Genomic DNA, 26964 nt, shown 5'->3' on the forward strand with positions numbered 1-26964 from the left:
AGAAGAAAGAACGACAGCTAGCATTCCAGACTGCACAAGTTACGTAACTCTGACTGCTGTTCCTTTGTTGGTAAACTGTCAAACAGCGCCACTGGACTCTAGAGCTGTGGATAAAAAATACAATGGGTACTTGTGTCATGTCAACCCTGATGATGGAAGCAGACACAAGTCTCCTAAATGTAGGATATTAATTTCATTCCCAGGTGGCCGATCATCCAAGAGGACTATACTGCCAAAAACACTTACCTAGTGGTCAAACTGAAAGTATTCTGGAGAATGAGGAAGAAATCTGTAATTTTATGTCAGTTCACAAGTAACTTTATTGATTTAAGTTAATTAAGTTAGGGCAATTTTATAGAATATATTTAATATTAGTTTTAATGGTCACAAAGATTACTGCAAAAATTGTAATTTAAGTACGTATTAAGACAATTAACACGGTATTTGATTACGTCACTTATAAAATGAAACTGTTATTACATATTCTGAGGAAAAATGCAACGTTGTGAATAGAAATTAAAATTTCTTAATCATCTGGAATAATCATTTGATATATAATATTTCTCTGTTTTGAGTTTACCAGACCCAGTCATTTAAACAATTTTTTAAATGCAGCCCCCCAGAAATATACAAATCTAACATAATATTATCTTTGGTCTGGGAAGAAAACATAAATACCATTTAGCTGTGATACTAAACAAAACATCACTACACCATTATGGTAAAAATGGATCTCCAGAGATATGAGGAACTGCTTCCTTTGAATTCTTATAGCAATGGAGACGATCACTGATTTACTTTATCTCTCCTTAAGAAATATCTCTTAACATTGGAGATCATGTTAAGACTTTACAGTCAAAAAATTTCTATCATAGAAAATTCATTACTTATACTATTTTTTTTTTTTAATTCTTGAAGTATTTTCATTTTATAAATCAAATCTCTTAATGGCCTAACCATCTCATTTGCCAAAGATGTTATTTAGCCTATTCTTAAGACAAAGAATATTAATTAATTCAAAAGAGAAACAAATTGCAAATAATGGGCTGACATTAGTAGAAATTTGTACTTAATTTACAAGTAGAATCCATCAAAATATACAGGATAAACTCAATTACATGATTAGTTTTCTCACGTCTAGAAACACAAATGCATGTAGACAATAACACTATTTGTGTATGTCAAAAACTGAAACTTTCTTATAAACATTAACAAACCCCTCACAAGTATTCAATTTCCACATATCAGTAAGCCACACAAAAACTGAAGCTGAAACAACATTATAGAAGTCATTCTAGGAAATTTAAATCTTTGAAGAATTATGCATAGGAAAATGTCATAATTTACTCCAACCTCTGTAAAACAAAGACACAGAATTTGACGTTGAAGATAAATCAGTCTTGTAAGTGTGAAAGTTAATTTAATTTCAAAGCAATCAGCTTTAAATTAAGAGTAATTCATACATACTCAACTTCTATTCACTGCTACAATAACAGAGTCTATTCAGTATTGATGGCATTTTTAAGACACAAATCACATGAACTACAAAATACAACTCCTACTTTCATGATAATTTTTGAGGAAAAAGGGGAAACACAATAACTAATATAAAAATAGAGAAAGAACACATTCTATTTAAATCACTGGATTTTGATTTACTCTGTTTCTTTCTTATCTGGTAATGACTTGGAAAAAATGTGTCTTGGTATACTGCAGATTAATTATCAACACTACTACAATGGATGTAAACATCAACCAATTATCCATTATTTGCGTGTCTCTCCACGACACTTTGTTGTATACACAATATGAAATTTCACAAAATATATTCCTGAAAACAAAATTTTTAGCAGACTAAGAACATGCAAAATTTATAATAGCACTTTTTCTTAATAATTCCATTTGATTTAACGTTGATACTATTAAATCATTTTATATTTTTTTACCTATGCAGCAATTAGAACTACACTTGAATATCATAGAATAAAATGTTGGGATGCTGCATCCAACCATGCTCCAAGGGTAAAAATCCGATGGTTACCAGTACTGTAATTTTTCCACCAATGTTTGTTACTACAAACTACAATCACATGTAAGCTACAATGGAGTCTATCACTTTTGTTTGTACGTAATTATGATGCTCAAATTGACCAGTTTTCCTTACTTTGTATGCCTGAATGTTCCTTGGCTTCCAGAATGAAATATCTCAGTGAATTTTTAAAGATGGAATTTATTGAAATTTTGTAGCAATGTCTGCATTTATAAAAATCAAGAAAATGAAAAAAACCCTGATATTTTATATCATTTTTATGCAAACCTACAACACCAGTTCATAGTTTGCAACAGGATAGCACTGAACAGCTCAGCTGTTTCCCAGATTCAAAATAACTGCACTTCAATTTATTCTTATTCATTGAAGCTACTGTCTAGCATGTGATTCCTCTGTCCAAAATTACTTCAACTGGCGAATTACTCATACTGGAATGGCGGTGTTGTCGAGTCATATGTAACAGCTCCGGCGTTGCCGATGTTCTATGGAGACGGCAGCATTGCATTCCACACTGGGCACATAATAAACATGATGCTACAGGGTACGTAGTTGATCGTCTGTCTTCAGAATTCTTTGGGCGTTTCTGAACTGGGAGCTCTTCGTGCTCTTCACTATCTGTCTCATGATTTCCATCAACAATATTTGTGCCATTATTTTGAAGACCAAACGACGGAGAAGTAGCTTTGGTATCTGAATTGTGAACTCCATTTTCCTCAAATATACCCCCATTTGAAAAGCTAGAGGAACAGCTTTTTCCATTTATTCTGTTTGTTTCAAAATTATGACACTGTACTGCTCTGTTCACTAACGAACTCTTGATGTCAGTACTCTCTGAATGATCTAATCTGCTACTTGCTGGACTGCTTGAAGAAATAGTAAGTTCTGTGTCAGCCTGGCAAGAACTTGAAAGTTTTTCAACTATGCATGGCTCTGACAGCCATGGGTGTTCCAAGCACTGGTGAGAAGTAAGACGTTTACTGAAAAATAAAAGGTAAATAGAAGCCATTATCTGACAGTACATGTAACTAATTTTAGAATAAAAAAACTACAAATATAATAAGAGACACTATAGCCATGAACAACTGAATGTTTTCAAAACTGTTGTTATGCAGTTAATAGTTCTGGAGCTCAGAGATGAATACTGCAATTTAAATTCCTTATAACGAGATTAATTTCATGATACAAAGCAGCAGTTCCTATCAATGACCACCAGTTAATAGCTGTTAAAAGTCAACTACAAATGTCATTTAGAACAGATATGCAGAATAGCAACACCACCTGTCTACCATACAATTAAGTAATTTTCAGTTACAAATGTTTACCTCTATTCCGAGCCCACAAATTGCAGTATTCCAATTCAGAATTCCTTCTTACCTAGGATCCTTAACTAACGTAGCCTGAATGAAGTCTTTGGCAACAGAAGACACTCCATCAAACAGTTCATCAGGAAAACTAAGACAGCACTGCGATATATTGCAGAATGTCTCTTGTTTGGTATTGCCAGCAAATGGTGAGTAGCCAGACAAAAGTACGTATGTCAGTACTCCTACAGACCTGCAGATACAATAGTAAATACAGATTCATTGAAAAGTAAGATACTGATTTTTTGATCACTGAATCTGTGTACATCATGTGGTATTAACTGATATGAGAAGATGGCCTGGAGGAAGCGATCATAACCTTCAGTCCTCAAGTCACAAATGGCTGTTTTAGTTATACAAGAGCAAAGCTATCATCTTTAATATTCCAATAATTCAGTCATAAGAATGCTAATTCACATGCAGAGACTAGTTGTCATTCTTGGGTGTACATTTTGTGGCACAGTGTATTGTTTACACTTCACGCACAGGGATAAGATGCTTGGTGGATGCTGTGTAGAATACCACACACAAAGCCCTGTAGTCACATCCTAAATTAAAATAATTGGTAGTAATCAGATTGGTTGTTTTTCTAAATTATTTAATTACTAGCATTGCAACCATAATTCCTTCTATAATATATTTTAATTTAATTACTGGTTAAGTTATTGTGGCTGACTTAGACATAACTGGCATTTGTTATAATGTGTATTTGGAAAATCAAGATCCGAGTTCTAAACAAATGACTAGTGAATGAACTTTCATTTCAGAACTTGTTTCTAACTTATTGTACTACCCTGAAACGTGCCTAAGGAAGTGAAGAAACCCACAGCAAACCCCAGTCTGGCTAATCATTCCTGCAACCATAACAAAAACCACGCACATCCGTACGAGTTTTCAAGAAGTTCACCTGTCTCCATTGTTTTGGAAATAACATAATTTACAAAAAGCTGATTTTTATTTATTCATGTCTTGCAAACAAGGCGGACCGAGGTGACGCTTCTGATGAGACTGAGAGCAGAGTAATCCCAAGATATGTGCCATACCCGATAAAAAATAGAGCAGTCACAGCGAAGTTTTGTCTCCGACTCTGAGTCAAGAGACAGTAAGATGATCTGTTAACTATATAGTTTCTCGTTCAAATCCGCCGCTCAACGAGGGCCCTGTAACATGTTACTACCAAGTCAGTTAGTCATAATATTCTGAACTGTATCAGTGAAAACAGTACTCACCAGATATCAGTAGCGAGGCTGATGGGTTCATAGCCCAGCACTTCAGGCGCTAAAAGACAAAATATAGACAGCTATCATAAAATACCACAAAATGAGGTTCAGTCACTCCACAAGTTGTACAAAAATAATCTTCTTATTCATTACTACAAACTTCTATAACGGCCATCACAGATCAAACAACTTTTACCCAAAGTCATAACAAATATCACTAAATTTAACGCTTGCAGACCAACTGGTGATGGCTGACAGACCAACATAAAGTATCTGTATGAGAAAAAGAAATATTTTGACTGCACATGTCAATGCAAAACATGGAAAACACTTTGTCGAACAACCTCTAGAATAAAGCACTTTGCCTTCTGTTGGAATGTCAATATAATTGTTTTTTTGTTCTCAACCCCCCCCCCCAGTGGTTTGTCTGCAAACATGTTTTTTATTTTCGGATGAATAATTATGGAATGCTCTGTAGATTAGAAATAAATATAATACATCATAATGTATGTGTGTGAGAAGGGCAGAAGATAATTAAATATTTGTATCCAAATTTTTGGATACAGAAATAAGTAATTTGGAGCGATTGATTCAAATCATCTAGCATGAGGAAAATGTAAAAAATACATTATAAATAAAAATGGTGACCCTAGAATGTGTATTCCCAGTTACTGAATCGTGCAGATTATAAACCATACCAACATAATCAGGTGTCCCCAGAATTTCTCGTACTTCAACTCCACTCTTGATAACTCTTGAAATCCCAAAGTCACACAGTTTGATGTCGCAGTCTGGATAAGCACCAGTCAGGAGTAAGTTCTGTGGCTATAACAAATTAAGAATTTAGAAACAACACTAGTTTGAAACCAAACAAAATGTCAGGTAAATTTCAGTGGATGAGCCCATATTTATGAAGCAACTGCGGCACACTATAAGGAACCATCCGAGCATTTGCCCGGAAGAATTTCAGAAGTCTGCAAAAACCTCAGCTTCAACAGACTGTTTAAAAGCTGAGATTGAAATATGGGACCTCATAAATATGCAATACATGCAATTCAGTCAGTTCTTACTCCTGGCTTACCTTGAGATCAAGATGTGCAATGTTGTTGTCATGCAGATAACAGAGACCTTCGAGTATCTGCCTCATGACTCTGGCCACGTGCTGCTCCTCAAGCCCTTCTTCTGCATCAAGAACCCTTTGCAGCTCACCACCTGCAGCTCTGAAAGTGACCAAATGCAACAACTGAACACGAGTTTGATAAAGTTGATTCCTACTTGACAACTGTGCAGCACTATGAGTGAGTATCTAAAGTAGCAGGAATATGTACTAGTGGAAATGATAAAAGAACATAATTATTAACTTATAACTCCCACCACTACTTAAATTGAAGTATACGAAAGATAGTAGGCACCATACATTCTTCCCATAACTACTTGTTTAATTTTCAGATCAACAATAGCGTAACAGTTTCTCGGGGTCTGTGCTCAGCTTAAGAATTTTGCCCCACCCCCCTGACGAAGCAGCACATATCACACACCTGTCTCATGTTATGGGCTTCATCTTTACCCAGCACTTGGATTATCTAATATATATATATATGTACTCTTATATATATATATATATGAGTACATAAGACACAGGCATTGATGTTAGAAAAAATGTATGGCACCAAATTTAAACAAGAAATAAACTGCACCAATTAACGATATTTACAGTTTACATTTAGCTGCTTCAAGACACTATGTGGCCCCAAGTCGAGTCGAACCCACCCTCCAGCGCGGAAAATACTCGCTGAAAAATAATTAACATGAAAAATTACAGCTTACAGCTCTAATATAAGCGCCATCTCTGTTGAAGTTTCATAAACTTCATGTAGCCGAACTATGCGAGCGCTGTCTGCGGCAATCTTGAGAACCGCTACCTCGTGCAGTATGCCCTTACGCTGGTCCGTTGCACGTCGTCTTTTGCGGATGAACTTCGCTGCATATTCCACGCCGGTTTCCTTGTGTGTGCATTTCCGGACAGCCGCAAACTTCCCCCTGAAAGCAAACACAATGTCAACAGAACGTCCCACATTAAATATCGTAAAAGGAGGCAAGGAAAACAAGCAACAACGAGCATCAAAACGTTTACGTGGATAAAAATTGGGTTATGGTCTTCTAGGATATAACGCTGTGTAGTATTGCAGGTGGGTGCCTACCCTGACGATTGTGTCGACTGGTTGTTGCGAAAGGTTGGCAACCACCTACAAGACTACACAGAAGAGAAGTTCCATATAAATTACTTCGCAACTTCCAAGGTGGGGGGGGGGGGAGGGGGAGGGGGTTTGGTTGGTTATGAGAAAAGCCAAATTATAAAACATCGTATTTTTTAGCTGTGGTAAAACAAATATGATTTTACGTTACACAGAAATTTGCGGACTGGTTTAGTTCACTTCTTGCGACATGGCGTTAAACAGTCGCTAGAGTGCCCTTGATAGAATTGGTTGGCATGGTGATATATGAACAACACGCAGTATCTACGTCACTAGATACCGCCATCTGCTAGACACCGTGTACTCAACACAATAGGCGTTAACCCAACAAATGTTTAGGACGCTTCCTAACAAATTGTCCGCGGATTGCGACCCGCCATAACTTTATACTGGTTTATCGAATAGAGGCTGAGCTTGAAATAAATGTAGAAAACAAAGCGTAGTTCGTATATTCAAGTCTTATCACCAGAATGCAGCACAACATACTTTGAAATCCTTCAAAACTGGCGAAGTTAAGATATTTGAAATTGATAGCAATATGCTAAAATAACATCCACGAAAAACTAAAGGACAGATTAAATATTGGAACTGATTAGTATCGATGAGTTTAGAAACACTTGCCTTCCCGCCACCTACACAGAAACACGGGTATTTTATGCAAAAATCCAAGTTCCCCTTTCGTCTGATTGTGTGTGTAAATTTTTCTATCGCCCTGAGCAGGATAAACACAGAGAATGTTAAACATAACTGAAAGAAATAGAGCGGGCGAAGTGAAATTAGGAGCTTCATAATTCGTACCATTTATTTTGTGGCGATGGGATCAATGATGTAATGTAATGGGATAGACATCGAGGAGACAAACGCATACAAAATATTGGTTGGTGACTCTGAGGGGAAGACACAACTTGAGTGAGCTAAGAATAAATGGGAGGATATTATAAGTTGATTTATGACGTTTACAATACATGTGAAAAGGCGACATATTACATGTAAATTACTGTTCTTAAAATGTCTCAATTTTTCTAAAGAAAGCATCACAAATATGTGATAGGGTTCATTTCCTTACTCGTCTAAATAAAAATAAGGCGTCTTGTTTTTTCTCAGTTGTCTGTTAAATATCCTCCAAAATAAAAATGTTTTATAACCGCAGACATTATTCAGTCATGTGGGTAATCCTGTTCCAGCTAAATTTAAGAACACGGCAAGCTTCTACAAAACATTAACTTGCTTGCAAAACTAGACTAAGCGATTTTTTTGTAAAACCACAAGCCCATGTGGGCTATCCGAGGTGAAAGACCCAACAAGTGTTTGGTTCTGATTCAACTGAGAATATTTGGAACTCAGAGGGATTAAGTGGTATGAGGCTGGAGAAAATTTCGTAACAAAATGAGTCCCAACTCGGAATACCTAGGAGTAAATGGAAATATAGTATTAAGACGAATCCGAAGGAAATGTGTACAGATGAGACAGGGTCCATCTGCCTCAAGGCAGGGGGCCGATGGTGAACTCTTGTGAACACTGTAACTAACCTTCCAGGCGATCTCTTAAATAGCTAAACGAGCATGTTTCTCAAGAACTTCGGTCCATGCAGACAGACTTTCTGCGGTTGTTAAATATAGCAGGAGGTGACGGAATTTGAGTATGTATCACTTTTTCTTTAAGAGCAGCACTTGGTCCTGTAATAAAACAAACGAAGGAAAAAGCGACTGGGCGCATTCCAATCACGATGACTCGCTACTGCGAGCCGACAACAGAAATGACAAAAGAAACTTGCACATTCGCGAGCAGCGACGAAACGCTGATGCTAAAAGAAATGGAGGCTGCACACCACAAATCTTGTCGTCGTCCATTAGCACGAGATGCATCCGAGTAATGGAGAAATACGAGGTGCGATCGGAAAGTTTCAAGACTGCGCCTATAAAAACCCGTACACTTATCTCAGGTATTAAATTCATCCATCACCCTCGAAGTAGTTCTCCTGGGAGTGAACACAACGATCCCAGCGCCGCTGCCAAGCCTGGAAGCATCCCTGGAAATCTTTCTTTGTCAGCCTGTCAAGCACCATCTGCGATTCTGCCTGAATCTCTTCTATCGTCTCAAATCTCCTTCCCTTTAGCTGAATTTTCATCTTTGGGAAGAGGAAGAAGTCACACGGAGCTTAGAAAGGAAGTTGGGGTCGGTTCTTGCAAGATCTTTCAGCTCCTGACAAACGAGAAGTCGATTCTGCTTCTGGTCCTCAGACAGGATGCGTCGCATGTGGAGTTCTTCCTTTAGAATCAGCTGACAGGTCCCATAGCCTATCCCAACAATGTCGCACAAGTCGTTGATGGTACGACGTCGATCTTCGTAAATGGCCTGCCGAATCTTCGTAACATTTTCGGGCGTTGTGCTTGAAGATGGTCGTCCAGAACGCTCGTCATCATCGACAGAGGTTCGGCCATTTTTAAAACGTGAATGCCACACAAAAGTTTGTGCACGACCCATTGCGGACTCCCCAAATGCTTGCTTTAGCATTTCATAGGTTTCCGTAGCCGTTTTGGCGAGTCTTTGGCAAGAGATTCAGGCAGAATCGCAGATGGTGCTTGACAGGCTGACAAAGAAAGATTTCCAGGGATGCTTCCAGGCTTGGCAGCGGCGCTGGGATCGTCGTGTTCACTCCCAGGGGAACTACTTCGAGGGTGATGGATGAATTTAATACCTGAGATAAGTGTACGGGTTTTTATACGCGCAGTCTGGAAACCTTCCGATCGCACCTCGTATTGCCAGTTTCACGCCAGGTTAGCGACGATATGTTGCCGAGGAAATGACTTCCACGAGCATTTTACGATTACTACTGAATGCAACATTACGTCGCAAGTTTACAATTTAATGTATACTTTTCGAAAAACTAATTCCACATACACTTCCATCGCAGGAAGTTACTGTGGCCCCTGTGGACCAGAAAACAAGAGATGAAGTCAAAGCAGATCTTAATTAAGAACGAAAGTCGAGAGCTTCGAGTTTACGATCGACTGGTACAGTTCAAAAGGCAAGCCACGAAGCGCCCAGTGCTTCTGCATTTCCTATCCATGCACTGTAAGAACTGAGGTGAGTTAATGACAAATAGAATTCGACTTGGCTCCCTGCCCCATACTACGCAGCCAAAAACAATAACAATGAATCCCGAGATGTTTGACTTTGCTGGTATTCGGTACAATCGCATTTATTACTTTAAAATTAAACCAGAAGTCGTTACACTAGTGAACAGCATATTATAAGACTGTCTACAAAACACTGACACGTTCTAAAAACCTATATTAGCGGCAACTCCGACTTGAAGAAAGACTTCATTACCGCACTGAAATTTTTAAGGCAGGTGGCTGACCGAACCGCGAGTTAAAAATAAGTTATAATTAACATGGTGAGAGGATTGTTTTACGAAATAGCAGAAATTCCATCACGATGCCAAATTCATCTCACGGTTAATGTCTATAATTTATTTAAAGAACAAAGATTTCTTTGTTAGATGCAAAAAGACTTCCAAATCTCGTGATGGCACGCAGAAAACAAATGCCTTGCTCCTTCAGGTAAGTACCACGCAAACACACGATAAGAAACAAGATTAGACGAGTCTGCGTCACATACAAGTTTCTTTTCTTTGCAGCAAGACGTTCATGACATTAAGATAATAAACTCGGTCCTTAAGGAAAAGCAGGATAAGATAATGTTTGTGAGATTTCTGGTTCTCAATGCAAACAGAAGTGATTTCATTATTTCCCTAAGCAGCATTCATGAGTTCATCTCTGCAATGGTAAAACGTGCATTCTTTTGCGGTACTAAACTGAATTATTAAATATTATTTGAAAGACCTGCGGCATCGAAGGGTTTAACATGGCGATGTTTACATTTAAATTTGGTTTACCTCAAAGTAATCCCTGAAGTCCCCCCTCCCTCCCCCCAATTACACCCAGAACAGTAATCCACGCGGTTAAAGTTTTGAGTTAAACAGAATTCAAAATCATCCCACCAATGAAGCCTTCTTCGCCAGCCTCGACTCTGAGCCGTAGGTCACTGTCATGTACGACTACCTGCGCCCCAGATATGTTGGCTTCTGTTTCCGTTTGTTACGTCAGGACCTTCAATCCTTTAAATAAGATACAGACAGTCATTATCTACGGCGGAGACAGGCTTATGGGCATTATTGTACCCCACGAGTTGATCTTGGCAAGTCGGTTAGAATTGTTTCTTCCTGGTATAAGTTGTAACCGAACTGCACAACAAAGTTTATTTTCCTCTTCTTTCCGCTCTTGGCAGGCGATAAAATACGCAAACTAGAGTGCCTTGAACCTTTAAATAAACAACAAATTAACCCTCTCGGCCACCTACGATTCCATTCAGCAGTTCTGTAAAATAAGGCCCCATATTATTTACGCGAGAATAATTGAAATTCTGTGCCAGCCTCCTAGGCGCGAATTATGTACGCTGATCCTTGAAAATCGAAGTCTTATCGTAGTTCCTGACTCAACGGGAAGCTGACAGACCTTCCAGTGTACCGACAGAGTTGTACACTGCCGCTAGGATGGGTTCCTTCTTCGTCTGCGTGTATTCGAACACTGGCAGCTTACATGAAACCATCGACAGAGCTGCATCGTCTCTCGAAGGCTGTTCGCTGAAGTGAAGAAGAGAGACGCAGGTTTAAACGGCGACATCCACAGGTGATCCATGCGCACGCCAAGTCAACGACAATGAATTCGGAATGTTGGCCCGGGGGGGGGGGCGCCTCGGGTCAAAATAACCAACACGCGCTTGCGTCCCGACTCGGCGCGGCGATTACATCCTTCTTGCACCCAAAACAAAAAACAAAAGGACGGACATGAGGACGTCCTGGCGACTGCTGTGCCTAGGATCTGAATTCCTTCCTCCTTGCCAACATGCCTTGCCTTTTTCGTACAAGTTGGACACCTAAGTAACAATCTGTTTGTTGGCAACATCCCTCCCTGCTGGCAAAACCACGGAAATGAGGGGTGCACCGCCCGGCAAATAGACCTTTGTGTCTTATTTATTTAAAGTTATTTAAATATTATTTAAATCTTGTCCGTTTAATCACAATAAATTCTTATTAAATATTAAAATATTACATGATGGTCTAATATAAATCGAATATTTCGATAAAGAACATCATTTAATATTTTAAATATTTTAAATGTTAATTATTGTAATATTTTAATATTTAATAAGAATTTATTGTGATTAGACGGACAAGATTTAAATAATATATATTTATATCACAATATGACGCAACTTTACCATCTTATTTATAGTCATTTGACGACGCTTTTTCAGTTGCTCAGACTATACACCGTCCAATGAGGGATTGGAAAGGACGTGGAAAGAAGCGGTCGTGGCCTAATTTAATGTACTATCCCTGAATTTGCCTCGAGGAACTGAATAAAAACACGATAACCCCGGTCAGGATAGTCAGTCTCCGGGCCGAGATTTGAACCCGGGCCCCCCCGAATGTGATTAATTCCCAACGGCAGTGTAGCGCAAAAGTGTCTCATATGTCAATTTAAAGTGAACGCATAATGAGGAGGCCAAGCGCGTTAAACCAAACGCAACACGTTCAAGTGGAAATTGGTAAATGTAAAGTTATCGCACCACCCTGTGAAGTTGTGTGGGGGAGTGGATGTATACCCCACTCCTAGTGTAAACTGGCATTGCAGGTTTTCACAATAAGCGTTCATTTTGTATCGTACTGGTCCCTTCAAAAATTTAAAAATTTCAGCCCCCCCTTCCAAAATGGCGGATATCCTACTTGATACATAAATATATGCATTATACCTAATTTGTAACCCGACACGCGCAGGCCTGTGTTCAAAAAAATACACACAAAGAAAAACAGCATGAGTCCGTGACATGTAACATCTGTACTGTTGATAAATTTCGTCGAAACTTAATTCGTGATTAAATGCCAATTAATCCGTCAACAACAGACTTGTATTTACAAAACATCGAGGCGAATCCGAGTAACGGAAATCATGATTCTTGGCTTTTCGTATTCGTCACTTTCACACACTTCCATTAGGAGTTGGTTTAGAAACAACGCTGTATCAACTGAAGCAACTATTACCCGAAAAGACGGATCCAAACCACGAAGACCCTCACCTCAGTCCGACACGATGAAGCCGATAAAGGTCTCAACGCCTTCTTTTAAAAAACGGTGGCCCGAATTTCCTATTCCCTCGGGGTGAGAACAGTTTTCCAGCTGTGGTCTGCGGGCCACCAGTTGGACCACTCCATTTTAGAAGAATGTAACTGACAGAGATCACAGATTTTCCTCCATCACCAAGGCGTCCAACAAGACCAATTAAAGTAAACGCCACTAACTACCGAATCCATTCATCGCCGCGCATCGCCGCGAGATATTTTTAGTTCATTAATACCGGAGAACACTATTTCTAGTCATTCATAACGAATGGGAACGAGTTAAGGAGAAATAGTTTACGGGGCTTCATGAAAGACGGACATATGACGCATATCCAATTATATTACTCTACAATACTCATTTCATAACAAACTGAAGTATTTTTTAAATCTATAAATAGTTTATGTACTTCCATTTTTAGGCTCCTTCGCGACTAAAAGTTGTAACAACGGGTCTATTACTTTCCTCACGTCAGTCGTCAAGAACTCGAGAATGTCTGAACGGATTTCCATGACATTTATTATAAAATTTTTGACACATTTGTATTTGGGATAAAATCGGACAACAATGATCCCACTACGTCACAATCCCCGAGTCATTTTTACACAACCACGTAGCTCGTTTTTGGAGCAGGGCAGAAGAATTTTCGTTAACAACTTTCGCCAAGCTGATAAAAGTGAGATTTTTAGAAATTTACTACAATTCGGCGTGACATCGTGCACAGAAAAGAAAAACACGTAACCTTAGCAGCATTCCAACTTCTAGGACAAAGTCCACTTCACACCAAAAATTTATCGAACAACAGAATCTGTTTTATGAGTTGAACTATTACAGCGAAGCAGGACCGAAACGTCACTGGTATAAAGCGACGAGGAAGTTTCTCTTTTTTGTTTGTTTTGTTTATGTTTTTGTTTTTGTTTTTGCAGTCCTGTTGCGAGAATGTGATCGTCTGTATCCGGCAGCTGCCGGGTGCAACGTCTCCATTGAATTTGTGCGTGCATAACGTTAAATGAAATGTCTCATTCATCTTAACGACGTGACGAACCGACAGCCGACAGAAAGTCTCCCTCTGCCTGCACAATACTGCGTTCAGGAACACGTACTTAGTCCTAATTTCCTCTAATTACACAGATTAATCCTTTGACCTATTTCCCCTCAAAATCAGCTCCGAGATAATGTCATCGACACGACATTAAAACCAGAGATCTAAATTAAACAGCGCGTCCACAACGGATTATTTTATTAATTTTATGGCTCAAATTTCCATATTATAGACTTAATATCAAATCTAAAAGTTCTTGACGATGGTAATGAGTCATTAGAATAAAAATTTTCTTGGATATTATTCAACATCTAGTATATAAAACGTAAAACGACGTTTCGGAGATGGGGATCTATCTCAGTCTTCAGGTTCCTACTCAGTTGGGCCAACTAGATAGAGCTAATCCCTATCTCCGGAGATAGAGCCCCATCTCCGAAACGTCGTTTTACGTTTTATATTTTAGACGATGGATAATATCCAAGGAATTTTTTTATTCAAATATAGACTTAATGTTACACTCTTTACGTGATTCATTACACTACAGCTCCATTTAAGAGTATTTTGAAATTTAAAATGCAGAACAATCAAACTGAGTATGTGCAAATGTACACAAAATGAAAACTCCATCACCACACATTATTTGTTATTTTTCTTATTCTAAAGTTGACATAAACAAAACTCTCCATGTCGTGTAGGAAATTTCGTGGGAAATCTGAACACAAAACCTCTAATTTGCCATCACGAAACATTTGTTCACTCAAAGGACAATTGTTTCGTTGTCGGCCGATATCTAAATTCCGACATGGGAGACACGACGATGCAATATGCCTATGAATGGACATTCAGGGGTATTAAAACAAAGATCCATAAAATATTCCGATTTAAAACTACGACCGGATGTAGTCTCCGCCCCAGTGCTATGCTAATCTTGCATCCTTTGCCTTGCACGCTTCGATGCTCGATTATAAATACGACCAACAAGGTCGTTTGCAAATTATACACAGCGATAATAGCTTGTGTTATACGCGTATCAAATAGTTGAGAAATGAGGTCAGCTTTTCCGGGACTAAGAGACTTTCACTGGAATGTAAGCAATGATACACGTTGGCTAACATGACTTTATTAAGAAACTAGCTGAAATAAGGAAACACTGTGCTTTTGAAGCTATGACACCTGTCTGCAGACAGATCTAGTTTAGCTTAGAGATCGTACATGGTTGCAACACCAGTTTTACTATTCATTTTGCATTCAAAATATTTCTGTTTCTTGTATATTTGTATTTCGTTCCGTCGAGGACAATTTAACATTTTTCTGTCTCCTGAGCACAGGAAATACTTGCAACACAGCCAAGGGTAGAAGTTTACCGACGTTACAGAGGTCCTTGCTGCCTCCATCATCAGAGCGATAAACTTTTACCAGACTACATGCAGCTACAACCTATAAGACAGCAATCTTCGTTTCCAGAAGTTCACGGCTGTAAAGGCCGAATGTTTTATGGCAATTGTAACTGTGTTATATCTGTGGCTTATCTGACGACGCTGGATTAAATCACACTGAAATTCATAAATGAAATGCCCCATACAATTACGCCCAATCTGCAAGCCACGCGCGGTCTAACAACTGGCAGCAGGAGAACAGCTGCTGCCCAAGGACCACACGGCCATCTTTACGAGAACCATCAAACACAGACGGCTTTAACTCCACTGTATGAGCCATCCCCAGGAACTAGGCAATCCCTAAGAACCCTAGGCCATCGTTGAAGCACACTGTTCTTATATCGTGCGCAAACACGATTAAGACGTATTAGAAATAACATTTACAAATAAATATTTCTGTACTCTACAGGAAAGGATCCTCGGGAAACTATCAGCAATTTTGAGATTTGAGATTCTCGATGTTCGTTGTCTGGGTTGTAACGCCGTATGGCGTTTTCAGCCCTGGAGATGGAAGCGGTATTTGCCTTCGAAACGTCGGTATCTACCTACAAGCGCACACGGCATTATAACCGAAAAGACCGACATCGGTAACCTCAATTTTACGGGTCCGTGAGCCTCAAATGGTTAAGATCTACGGTAACATCGTTAAACAAAAGCCATCAGGAATGAACGACGAAAAACTGCAATTTTTCGCCCTTGCTAGTAACATGGAAGGTCGGATGAGTTAGCCGAGCGATTTCTAAAACATGCACACACTTCATCTGGAATTCTCAGTTCTTCTTTATTTCCATTATACAAATTAAGAGTCTGTCCACTTTCCTTCACATAATAACAAAAGAAGAAAGTTCTAATTTGCGAAGGGAATGTTGCAAATCTTTTGTCTTGTTTGCATTGTACCGTATAATAGCACTGAGACAATTAAGTTTGATGGGAGCTGAAAGACGCAAGTGAAAATGAGGAGTGTTTTGTTTCTGATAAGCAACCACCTCGTCCACTCATGCGTTCTTTGAAGGGTACGCGTACAAGACTGGCCATTCCTGTCTGTCCGTATGATTCAACTGGCTTGCATTTACTTTTATGCTCTCTGACAAGCAAAACCCGTCCACAAGCATCCAGTAATCACTTAAAAATATTCGAACCTGCACCTAGCAATAAGCCAAATTCCTTAATCTGGAATTCTGTAACGCGATGTCCAATTAAATACGGTCAGACTGAAATAACCAATCAGAACGGAAGAGGATTCAGTGCCGTCGGTAGCTCAGAAAAATGGCATCGGATTATAGGATAAATAATAACGATTTGGAAGGGATGTGGAAGGAAGTGGTCGTGACCTAATTTGAGGCGCTATCAAAACATGTGGCTGCGAAGACTGAAGAAAAACACAAGAAATCACAGTCACTTCAGTCGGCCTCTGGACCCGGATGGAAATGTGCCTGGGTATTTACGACCATCCCTGCTTTTTCCTGGAAGCACGACAGACCACAGGAAACCTTCGCCGTCACACCCGTCACCGGGCTGCGTCGCGAACCGAATGCATCCCAAACGAGAGCCAGGAACGTTACTGCTGCATAGAACTCGCTCCGTAAATTACGTCCAGACTACGAGGGTCGCTCATTAAGTAATGCCCCACATTTTTTTCCTCAGAACATATTTATTCAAGATGGCTCAAATTTAGTGACAATATAAATCAATGTTTCCTTTACACATACTATTTTTCCACATAGTCCCCATCAACTTGTACGGTTTTACGCCAGCGTGGAACAAGTGCATGCATGCCTTGCCGGTACCAGCTCTTGTCCTGTGCACGTAGCCATGTCCTCACTGCTTGAATAACGCTCTCGTCATCTTCAAACCTTGTTCCGCGGATAGCATCTTTAAGTGGCCCAAAGAGATGGAGTCGGAGGGTGGATGGGGCAGCACCGTTCAACCAAATTTGGTGATTTCTTCCCGGGTTCTCGGACTTGTGTAAGGGCTTGCATTGTCATGCAGGAGCGAAATTTCTGCTGGATGCTTGTGAGGCCGAACTCGTCGGAAACGCTTCTTGAGGGTTTCCAGGGTCATAATGTACGCGTCTGAATTGATGGTCGCACCTCTTGGCATCACATCCACAAGAATGACCCCATCACTGTCCCAAAAGACAGTCATCATGACCTTTCCGGCGGAGGGAGTTGTCTTGAATTTCTTCTTTCTCTGTGATTGAGGATGATGCCACTCCATCGACTGCCTTTTTGTCTCCGGCTCAAAGTGGTGTATCCAGGTTTCTTCACCTGCAATGATCCGGGACAGAAAGATCTCTCCCTCAGCATCAAAACGCTCCAACAATTCAGAAGAAATTGTTTTCCTTTGAATCCTGTGGTCTGCTGTGAGACTTCGTGGAACCCATCTTGCGCACACCTTCGAATATGCAAGAGCCCGGATAATTGCAATCACACTTCCATTACTGACTGAAAGCTGTTGGGCCAATTGTCGAGTTGTGATGCGCCGATCCTCACGAATAATGGCATCCGCGCGGTTCAACATGTCTGGAGTGGTGGCTGTGGCAGGACGCCCAGAGCGCGGCAGATCACGGAGCTCGGTTTCTTCACTTCCTGAAGTTTTAACTCTCTTAGCCCAGCGACCAACGGTGCTCCTATCGACTGCACAGCTTCCATACACAGCACACAAACGTTTATGAATGTTCACCACAGTTTCTTTGTCAGCAAAAAAGAATTCAATTACAGCTCGTTGCTTGTAACGAGAGTCGTTCACAGACGCCATTTTAACAGTTCACTACAGCTCCGCTATCGTTTTGAATAATTTGAAACTCCGTACACGAACGCGGGAAACATCAAATCTCAAGCATGTAAAAGTGCACTTTTCTATCTTCATTATTGGCTGAGAAAAAAAATGTGGGGCATTACTTAATGAGCGACCCTCGTAATAATAGCCCACCTTAATTCACCTCAGCACTGCAAAAGATGTGAAGAATCATTCTTCTTACAGTCCGTCGTGAGTGGACCTTGCCTTCCAGCACAATATTCCTCCAATCTTGACGGCCCTTAGCCACTGAATTCTAATTTCGTATTCCCATAATCCTCAAATCCTCTTCAACCTCACCTACCCATCTTTTACGTGGTCTACCTATTTTCCTCGTTCCTTCCATCTTATTTGTCGTTACGTTTTAGGCATTCTTTCGTTACCCATCATTTCAGCATCTCCACGCCATCTCAGTCTGAGAGAGATTCTATAAATTTTGCGATGTCCTCTATCTCCTTATTAATGCGAAGGATCATTACAGGTAGAGAGAGCAGTCTTGCAAATGGCTGCTTGCTTGTACAGCTCCACCCTTTGGAAATAGTCTAGTGCAACGTTTCTCAACCTATGGTACGGATATTAACATAAATAAGTTTTCCCTGAACGCATTTGGTTAGTGGTACATTTAATGTGTTAAATCAGAAAAAAAAAAGGGGCGAGAACCCCTGATCCAGAGGATATAAACGAGACGGTAAACAAGAGCATTACATTCTTCACACTGATTCAGTACAAGGAATGCAAACATTTATGTAACAGGTTATAGAAAAGAATAAGAAACGATCACATTACAAATATTATGACTCCATAAAAATAACCGTGCTTCTCAATCGGGATGACGGAAGAGAACAGACCATTTGCGAGTCCTAGATGTAAACAGGATAATATTAAAACGAATCTTAAACAGGTTATGAAGAGTCAATTGAATAAAAATTTTCTTGGATATTATCCATCGTCTAGTAAATATAAAACGTAAAAAAACGACGTTTCGGAGATGGGACTCTATCTCCGTCTTCAGGTTCCTACACAGTTGGGCCCACTAGATAGAGCTGTCCGGAGATAGGGATTAGCTCTATCTAGTGGGCCCAACTGTGTAGGAACCTGAAGACGGAGATAGAGCCCCATCTCCGAAACGTCGTTTTTTTTACGTTTTATATTTACTAGACGATTGATAATATCCAAGAAAATTTTTATTCAATTGACTCTTCACCATCGTCAAGAAGTTTTAGATTTGATATGTTATGAAGATGTGTTCTGAATTCATCTGGCGCAAGACATGGTCTTCTCGCGGGGTTTTGTAAACACGGCAATTAAAATTCGGGTTCCATAACAGTAGGGGAATTCTTTTACTAACTGAGAGACTACCAGCTTCTCGAGGGCTCTGCTTCGTGGAGCAAAATCCACATAATCTCCACATCATTTTCTTCTCTAACGTCCTCAACGTTTGTTCTACACACAAGAGTAACCACCGTTAGAAATTTAGTTCCAAACTCACCAGGCCTACTACGTGGCGTAGACTATATCCAAAACGTAGCCAATTTAAAACCGCGAATCAAATGATTGTGGCTTGTATCACCACCGCTCGCGAGGAAGACTGCGTCAAGACCAAACCCACGAAATCCACTTCACAAGAGCAAACGAGCACATCAAATCCTTCTTGTTTGCTCTCAGAGCGATTAAGTTTGATTTTCTGACCCCCAAACACGATCACAAAAATTATTGCAAAGTTACGACATTCGTTTTGCAAAGTACAAGCGGTCATGTGGTCTACGAGGAAAACCACTGTCTACGTGCTTCAAAAAAAAAAACGAATGAGTAACGACTTGCATGTTTAAGACGTTGCAAATCACACAGACGACATTCACCAGTAACCGAGCTGTCCATGCGCCTCTAAACCCACGGCCATATCAACGAACAAAAATGACAATGAGATGGTAAAGTTGCGTCATATTGTGATATAATAAATATATATTGTTTAAATCTTGTCCGTCTAATCACAATAAATTCTTATTAAATATTAAAATATTACAATAATTAACATTTAAAATATTTAAAATATTAAATGATATTAGACCATCATTTTTTCAGTGAAAAATGATGGTCTAATGTAAATCGAATATTTCGATAAAGAACATCATTTAATAATATTTTAAATATTTTAAATGTTAATTATTGTAATATTTTAAAATTTAATAAGAATTTATTGTGATTAGACGGACAAGATTTAAACAATATATAAAAATTACAATGCTACGTACTATTGTCATTTACAGAATAGTCTCATTCGAAATAACGAACAGGAGGGCAATTAAACCGGTTTCGTAATTTATAGTTCCTCTTGCAGTTATGTCCTGGAATACGACACAAATCAAACCTTTAACGGACGTACACTCCCTACTCATGTTTATAAAAGTGATCGTCTCTGATGATACATTTTCCTCAACACGACAAGTGTCTGGATAAACTTCCAATGGTGGAATTCAATCACAATAAGTCATGGCAAATTCATGACCGATAATTTACGCTACTCAAACAAGTATCCACCATGCATTAAGCCTAACCTTCCCTAACCTGCTCATCGTCCTCATAATTGAGGCAGCAGGGACCTCTGAAACGTTGGTAAACTTCTACCAGACTATACGGCGCTGCAAGCCAGAATATGTTGGCCACCCCTGCGCAAAGTACTCGGTTATCTGAAGCTTAGCTTTCGAAGCGATACATAATCTATGCAAATAATGTGGAAATTTTCCTGAAACAATGCGACATACATCACCTCGTTATCTCCAAATCAACAACTGTTTCTGGGTCTGGGTAAAACTTGCCAAGAAATTAGTAATTCATGCTTCGTGTATAAAACGCCACAGCATGTGTTGAAGTTCTTTGTTTGAAACACACGAGGAACTTCGATGCGAAGGCGGGCTGCCATCCCCAGGGCGTCACATCAATATCACCGTTATCACAGTAACATATGACAGCCACCTACCTAATCCTACTAATCTACTGCAGCTAAAATACTTCCCAAAGGAAGTGTCCTTATCTCTACAAAAGTTATTCACAATTCCATTTAACCTCGCAGAAAAGGGATCTTTACAGAGCAATAGTTGTTCAGCTGGCCAAGAAATTTCTAACCTTTTACGTACACCGAAAGCTCATAAAATCATCACAAGAGCCCACCAGTGAATCGTATCTTTAATTACATTAAAACCAGACCACACTCTAAATTCATATTTCATTAAGACACATTTTAATATCATCGACTTACCTACGCCCAGGTCGTTCAAGTAGTGCCTTTCTTTCGGATTTTCCGGTCAAATTTTGATAAGAATTTCTCAAATCTCATACGCGCTCTACACATCTCGCCAATTTCATCTTTCTTAACTTAATCGCCCTAATGATTTCTTTCGCACATCAAAGTATCTTACTCCTTCCACTACAAAATTCATAACAAGTTGAGGAATTCTATCATCCAATGTCCTCACCAACTCTTAAGGTCTTCTCTCAAGGCCTTCCTTGTGAAACCGGTAGCAATTCGGCTGGTAAACAAATTTTAAGCTATGAAGTGAACTCAAATGCACAAATTACTCAAAAGTGTCAGCACATTAAACAGGGGGAAAAAAACCCAAAACCAAACCAAACTCAGAGACTTCATCGAGATCTTGGTAGTGGAATTTCCTCCACTACAGATAAAACGGGTTAGATCAAATCGTCCTGACTCTCGTCTTGATCCTCGTTGGTAAGAGATCGATGCAAGTCGCTCATGCAGAAATGTGTCCATCTTAACCCTCTGAAGCCGAAGTTCGTCCAAATAATATACAATTATTCAGTCCGTACCGCAAAGAAAACACCAAACCTCACCGAGAGACCAGCTGGTTGACGCCGTTTAAGGAAATGATGGCTGTTTACAGTGAGATTCATTCGAAACCCATAAATACAATACAAAGTGAAGACTTGTGGACTGTTGAAGCAGGTGGACTACATAATTACCATAATCTTTAAAGGGCTATTGTCATATTCCCATCAAAGTCGAGGTCTCCCAAAGTTCTGACTCCCCACTAAGCTTCACCTGTTAAGATGCGCAACATCGCATAAGCATTATCTGCTTGCAGCAATTTATCGTTTACGTTAAGAATCTGTCCGGAGTTCTTTCAACGGGTGTGTGTGTGTCGAGGTCATGGAGTGTTGACGCTGGTTCTGGATGCTGAATGACGTTTCAGCACCCACGTGGAATCGCCTCGACCGGATAAGGGCATCACGGCAGGTCCGGTCTGCTCCTTCACCACACCCAGTCAGGTAAATATCTTCGATTCATCAAAACCTATAAAGGAGCCCAAAGATGGCCAGAATCGTGAAAAGATCCAAAATCATCTCACATCTGTCTGATAACAACACGTGTGTTCATCGTGGAAAGTGTTTCTGCGACGTTCAAACCTAATCGGGTCATCCTATCAGAAGAAGACGAACCTTGTTAACATAAGTAGCATTTGAGGTTCTCAAGGCGGAGAGTACGAAGATGGCTGTCTTCTGTGTTGTAGCGCCCTCTAGTTTTATAGAAGTTAACCGACGTTTCGGAGGTCTGAAACGTTGCTAAAATTCTACCAGACTACACAGCGCTAAAAACCAGAGGACATCCATATTCACACCAAAGTGTTTCAAATTCGACGCATACTATGTATGTATATATATATATGTATATATATATATATATATATATATATATATATCTTTGCATAATGAGGCACTTACGAGAATGTTAAAAAAATGTGATTTCATCTGTGCAAACAAAGAGTGGACAGATAAGGAACACAACAAAGTTCTCTTGCTGCAGAACTACATAACACACGTCATCCAAATATATGACGTGTTTCTTTGGATGAAACATGCCGACATTCTGCATTCTCTTTTCGCTTTATTCATGGAGCTGTAAGGTCGCACCAAAGCAGCTTCACCATCATTCCATTACCTTATTAATTAACTATGTGTACCGTCCCATTCAGCACTCAGTAAATCCGCATTTTGTATTTATGGATTTCGTTTGATTCTCAAAATAAACAGAGATTATTTCCCTATACAACATTTTCCGACCGATCTTTGCAATGGAGTTGAGTTATGCCTTCTCAGGATTACTAAATATTACTTAGACGATCTTCTACCATCAAAGTGTCGGTGTGTCTAAAAGGGAGTATCACACAACTTGTAACGCGACTTAAAAACCTCTTCCACCCTCCCCTCCCCCTACGAAGCCCAAACAAACAATTAAATGAGATCGCGTGTCTCAAAATGTTCATTTCGGCCCTTTGAATAGTCTTGGCAACCCGTTCCAGAGTTCAATAATTAAGTACTATTCATGACAGCAGCTGGACGTGAACTGGTAGTAAGCTAGGTCGCCGATTTTGATCTGATAAACCTACACTTGAACGTGAAGTAGTCTTGAAATAGATGTACGATAAGCTGACGATGTCAAGTTTACGTGCAAGCCTACACGCCAAAAGTTGGCACGGCCATTATTCCAACTCCTTGGCTATTTGAAGCAAATAGCTAATCTAATTCAGATTTAAAAATTCAATTATTCGTGTTTTTCCGTCTAATCACAATTGTATATAAATAAAATTTATACACAAGATATTAAAATATCATTTACACCTGAAGATGGTTCAATGTAACCGAAACATGTAGTAGAAAGATGTACCAAATATGTAAATGATATTTTAATATCTTATGTATAAATTTTATTTATATACAATTGTGATTAGACGGAAAAAAAACACGAATAATTAAATTTTAATTCACAATATGACGCAATTATATCAACTTTTAAAAATTCAGTTCGTACCTCATAGAAAACATAACGCGTCTCCGTTACGAAGATTGTTTGTGATGTTTGGGAAGAAAATAGTTTATTCTTAAAATCATACGAAACCATAAACATTTTCTGCGGACAAAATGTAAAAATTACAGAATGTTAAAGTATGTGGGTGGTACAATAAGTTACCGCTGTGCTGTAAAGATTTAACAGATATTCTGCAGACCCCTCAGTAGCGTACGAGACCCTTTATAAACTAGTACAAGCAAATATTAGTTACCGATTATTTAAAAGACATCTCAGATTTACGATAGAAAATTAACAAAAGAAAAGCTAGGATTACCATCTTTTCTACGCCACTACGCGAACTGACGACGTTTACCAAGTGTTAAACCCCGATCATCAACATTTTAATTCTTGCTAATTAGCACAAAACCCTTTGCTTAAAATGCAAAGATCCTGCCACTTGAGATTTGAAAAATATCTGCGAGAGAATAAATAAATCGAGGGTTGAAATAGAATGCTGCCAGCTTTTTCTAATAGGCCACGGGCACACAGAAATGCGACAACCGCAGTGATTGAACCTTTACCACGTACTCACTCCCCCCACATTTAATTACGTGAGATTTGAGATTCTCGCGACAGTGAGTACGAAGATGGATATCTTGTGGGTTGTAGCGCCGTCTACTCTGGTAGAAGTTTAGTAACGTTTCAGAGGTCCTTGCTGCCTCCACCATCGGGACAACGAGTACGCCGCGAGGTTGCTGATCAGAATATGCATACCTAACGCAGACGAAAAATCAGGGCGCCGGTGGATATCTTACAATAAGTCGTGGTCTTCACCAGACACAAGCGCAAGGCAATCACAAACTGCGAGCTGGGTGGGACGTTCAGAACAAATGCGAGAGAAGCGAAGTACGTAAAATGTTGTAGTCGGAAGACCTGGAGAAGAAGAGACCACTTGGCGAGACCTCGACGTAGATCGAAGGATAATATTAATGAGGGTGTTAACTGGGCTCAGGTTAGCGAGCTTCTGTGACACCGTAATGAACTCTCAGGTTCCAGAATTGCTTCGGCAGCCGAGCTCCTCCTAACATTAGTCTTAAGCCTTGTATCGACTGCGCGCGGCTGCCGCGCGAGGCAATGTTCGTTGCTTTGCCTCGCAAAGTCGATACCATGTTGCCGCGCGCGGCAGAACGAACAATGCCGCGCTCGAACTTGGCGCGTGTCGAGCCAAATCGGAGCGGTTCTTTGTCCCGCGGCAAAGGGATTTCAGTGTGCTCAGCTCACGGCTGCCGCGCTCGATGCTGGTAACCACAAACACGGTTTTAAACATAAACAAACGAACGAGTTTGCCGCGCATGAACAGCCGCGCGCAGTCGATACTCGGCTTTAAGGGACCGAGTCGTAAGCTCTTAACCCATAGCTTCTGGCTATACAAAACACCAGTGATCGTTTTTGTGCCAGTTGTCGCTTTACGAAACAGAAAACTTCCTGTAAACTGTGATATTAACTATGTGAACTTTGTTCTTCAGAGGGTTAAAGCTTGGGTTTTGGTTCCTGCACCAACTGAAGAAGTTATTTAGCTCGCACGAGAAAGAAAGGACCAGCAAGGGAAGAACAGTGTGGCCTACCGCACGGACGAAGTTCATTTACTCCGAAAACTTTCGAGAAAGCCGCGTCACTGCCAAACGTGTTTGTTGCCGCGCAACAAATGCACCTTGTAACAATTCTAAAAATTTGCGTGGGTTCAGAGACGTCACCTCGACCTGCAGGTCATGCTTGAGCAGTGGGTAGAAATTAAAGGCCCCTGAGCAGTTTTGAGGGTCAATTCCATGTTAGTGCGGCACAAATCACTGACATTATGCGCGTGTCCAAGATCAAATTCAAGACGTGGTCTCCAGCCCGCAATCCATGGCTTCGTCGTCTTCGTTAAGTACAGTCAACCACAATTAAATACACTTAACCGTGGTTTTCCATCTCCTTCAAGAACAGAGATTGTCTGTCCTGACCTGACTGACCCTTGCGTGATCTTCCTCCGTTGCGATTTGCTAAAGCAAATGGTAACACGACCTGCTTGTTTCCTGAAGCCACTTCTCTTACGTCAATCAAATCCCTTCCAAATTAATATTCGAAAATGTTTGCTTGGCTCTTCAGCTGGACAAGGATGGATCTGTGCGAACGAAACTCGAGGTACATTGGAAGGGGGGGGGGGTCCAGTAATCTTTCAGATCAAAGCGTGACTCGTACACATCACAAGCCACTTATACCTTGAACTGCAGGGCCCGGTAATGCATGAGTCACCCTAAATCCAAGTACTGCAATTTGGGTGCACAGAATTTAAAATATAGTCTTTGCGTATTTTTTCAAGACGTTCAGTCATTGCAGACACAAATATTCTCTTTCAGAAAACAAATAAATAGCAGACACAAGTCGATGACCTTCGGTAATCATTACATTTCGTGGGTTTACTATGCACCTCTTTAAGAATGCGCGGAATTTTTACGAACGACAATTATAATATCCGCGCTTGTAGTCTGTGTTTCAAGAAAGCAGACTCTCACAGACTGACTTGGGATGATTTAAAATTCAATTTATTTTAATTTTCTTCACGAACCGCAGTAAGACAGGAACAAAACGAGAACTCCAGGCTCAAAAACATGTTTTACATTCTTTATCTGCTGAACAAGTACACACAAATCCTTTCCTCTGAATCAGCCAGAGCATTTGCGTGGATTCATTCTCGTTATCTCTTGTTCTGCCAGGTACAATGACACACGAGATGAAAGGTAAATAAGATAGCGTATCTCATATGCACTGCACAGC

General features: G+C 39.9%; 1 protein-coding gene across 2 annotated transcripts in view; it reads right to left on the reverse strand.

Moving 5' to 3' along the window:
- Positions 1 to 295: 295 nt before the first annotated feature.
- LOC110826988 (serine/threonine-protein kinase 17A) overlaps positions 296 to 26964 on the reverse strand; it is a 33734-nt gene continuing 7065 nt past the window's right edge. For both annotated transcript variants that reach the window (XM_022058156.2, XM_022058157.2), the window contains exons 2-7: positions 6459 to 6671; positions 5713 to 5851; positions 5330 to 5456; positions 4641 to 4689; positions 3425 to 3604; positions 296 to 3027 (exon numbers count right to left, since the gene is read on the reverse strand). In XM_022058156.2, coding sequence (XP_021913848.2) covers positions 2427 to 3027; positions 3425 to 3604; positions 4641 to 4689; positions 5330 to 5456; positions 5713 to 5851; positions 6459 to 6671 — 1309 coding nt within the window. In that variant the 3' untranslated portion in view covers positions 296 to 2426. The remainder of the gene's footprint in view (positions 3028 to 3424; positions 3605 to 4640; positions 4690 to 5329; positions 5457 to 5712; positions 5852 to 6458; positions 6672 to 26964) is intronic.

This window comes from Zootermopsis nevadensis, unplaced genomic scaffold (assembly GCF_977971745.1).
Source record: "Zootermopsis nevadensis isolate Lab colony 2312 unplaced genomic scaffold, Znev_1.0 Znev_ptg000002l, whole genome shotgun sequence".
Classification (NCBI taxonomy): Eukaryota; Metazoa; Arthropoda; class Insecta; order Blattodea; family Termopsidae; genus Zootermopsis; species Zootermopsis nevadensis.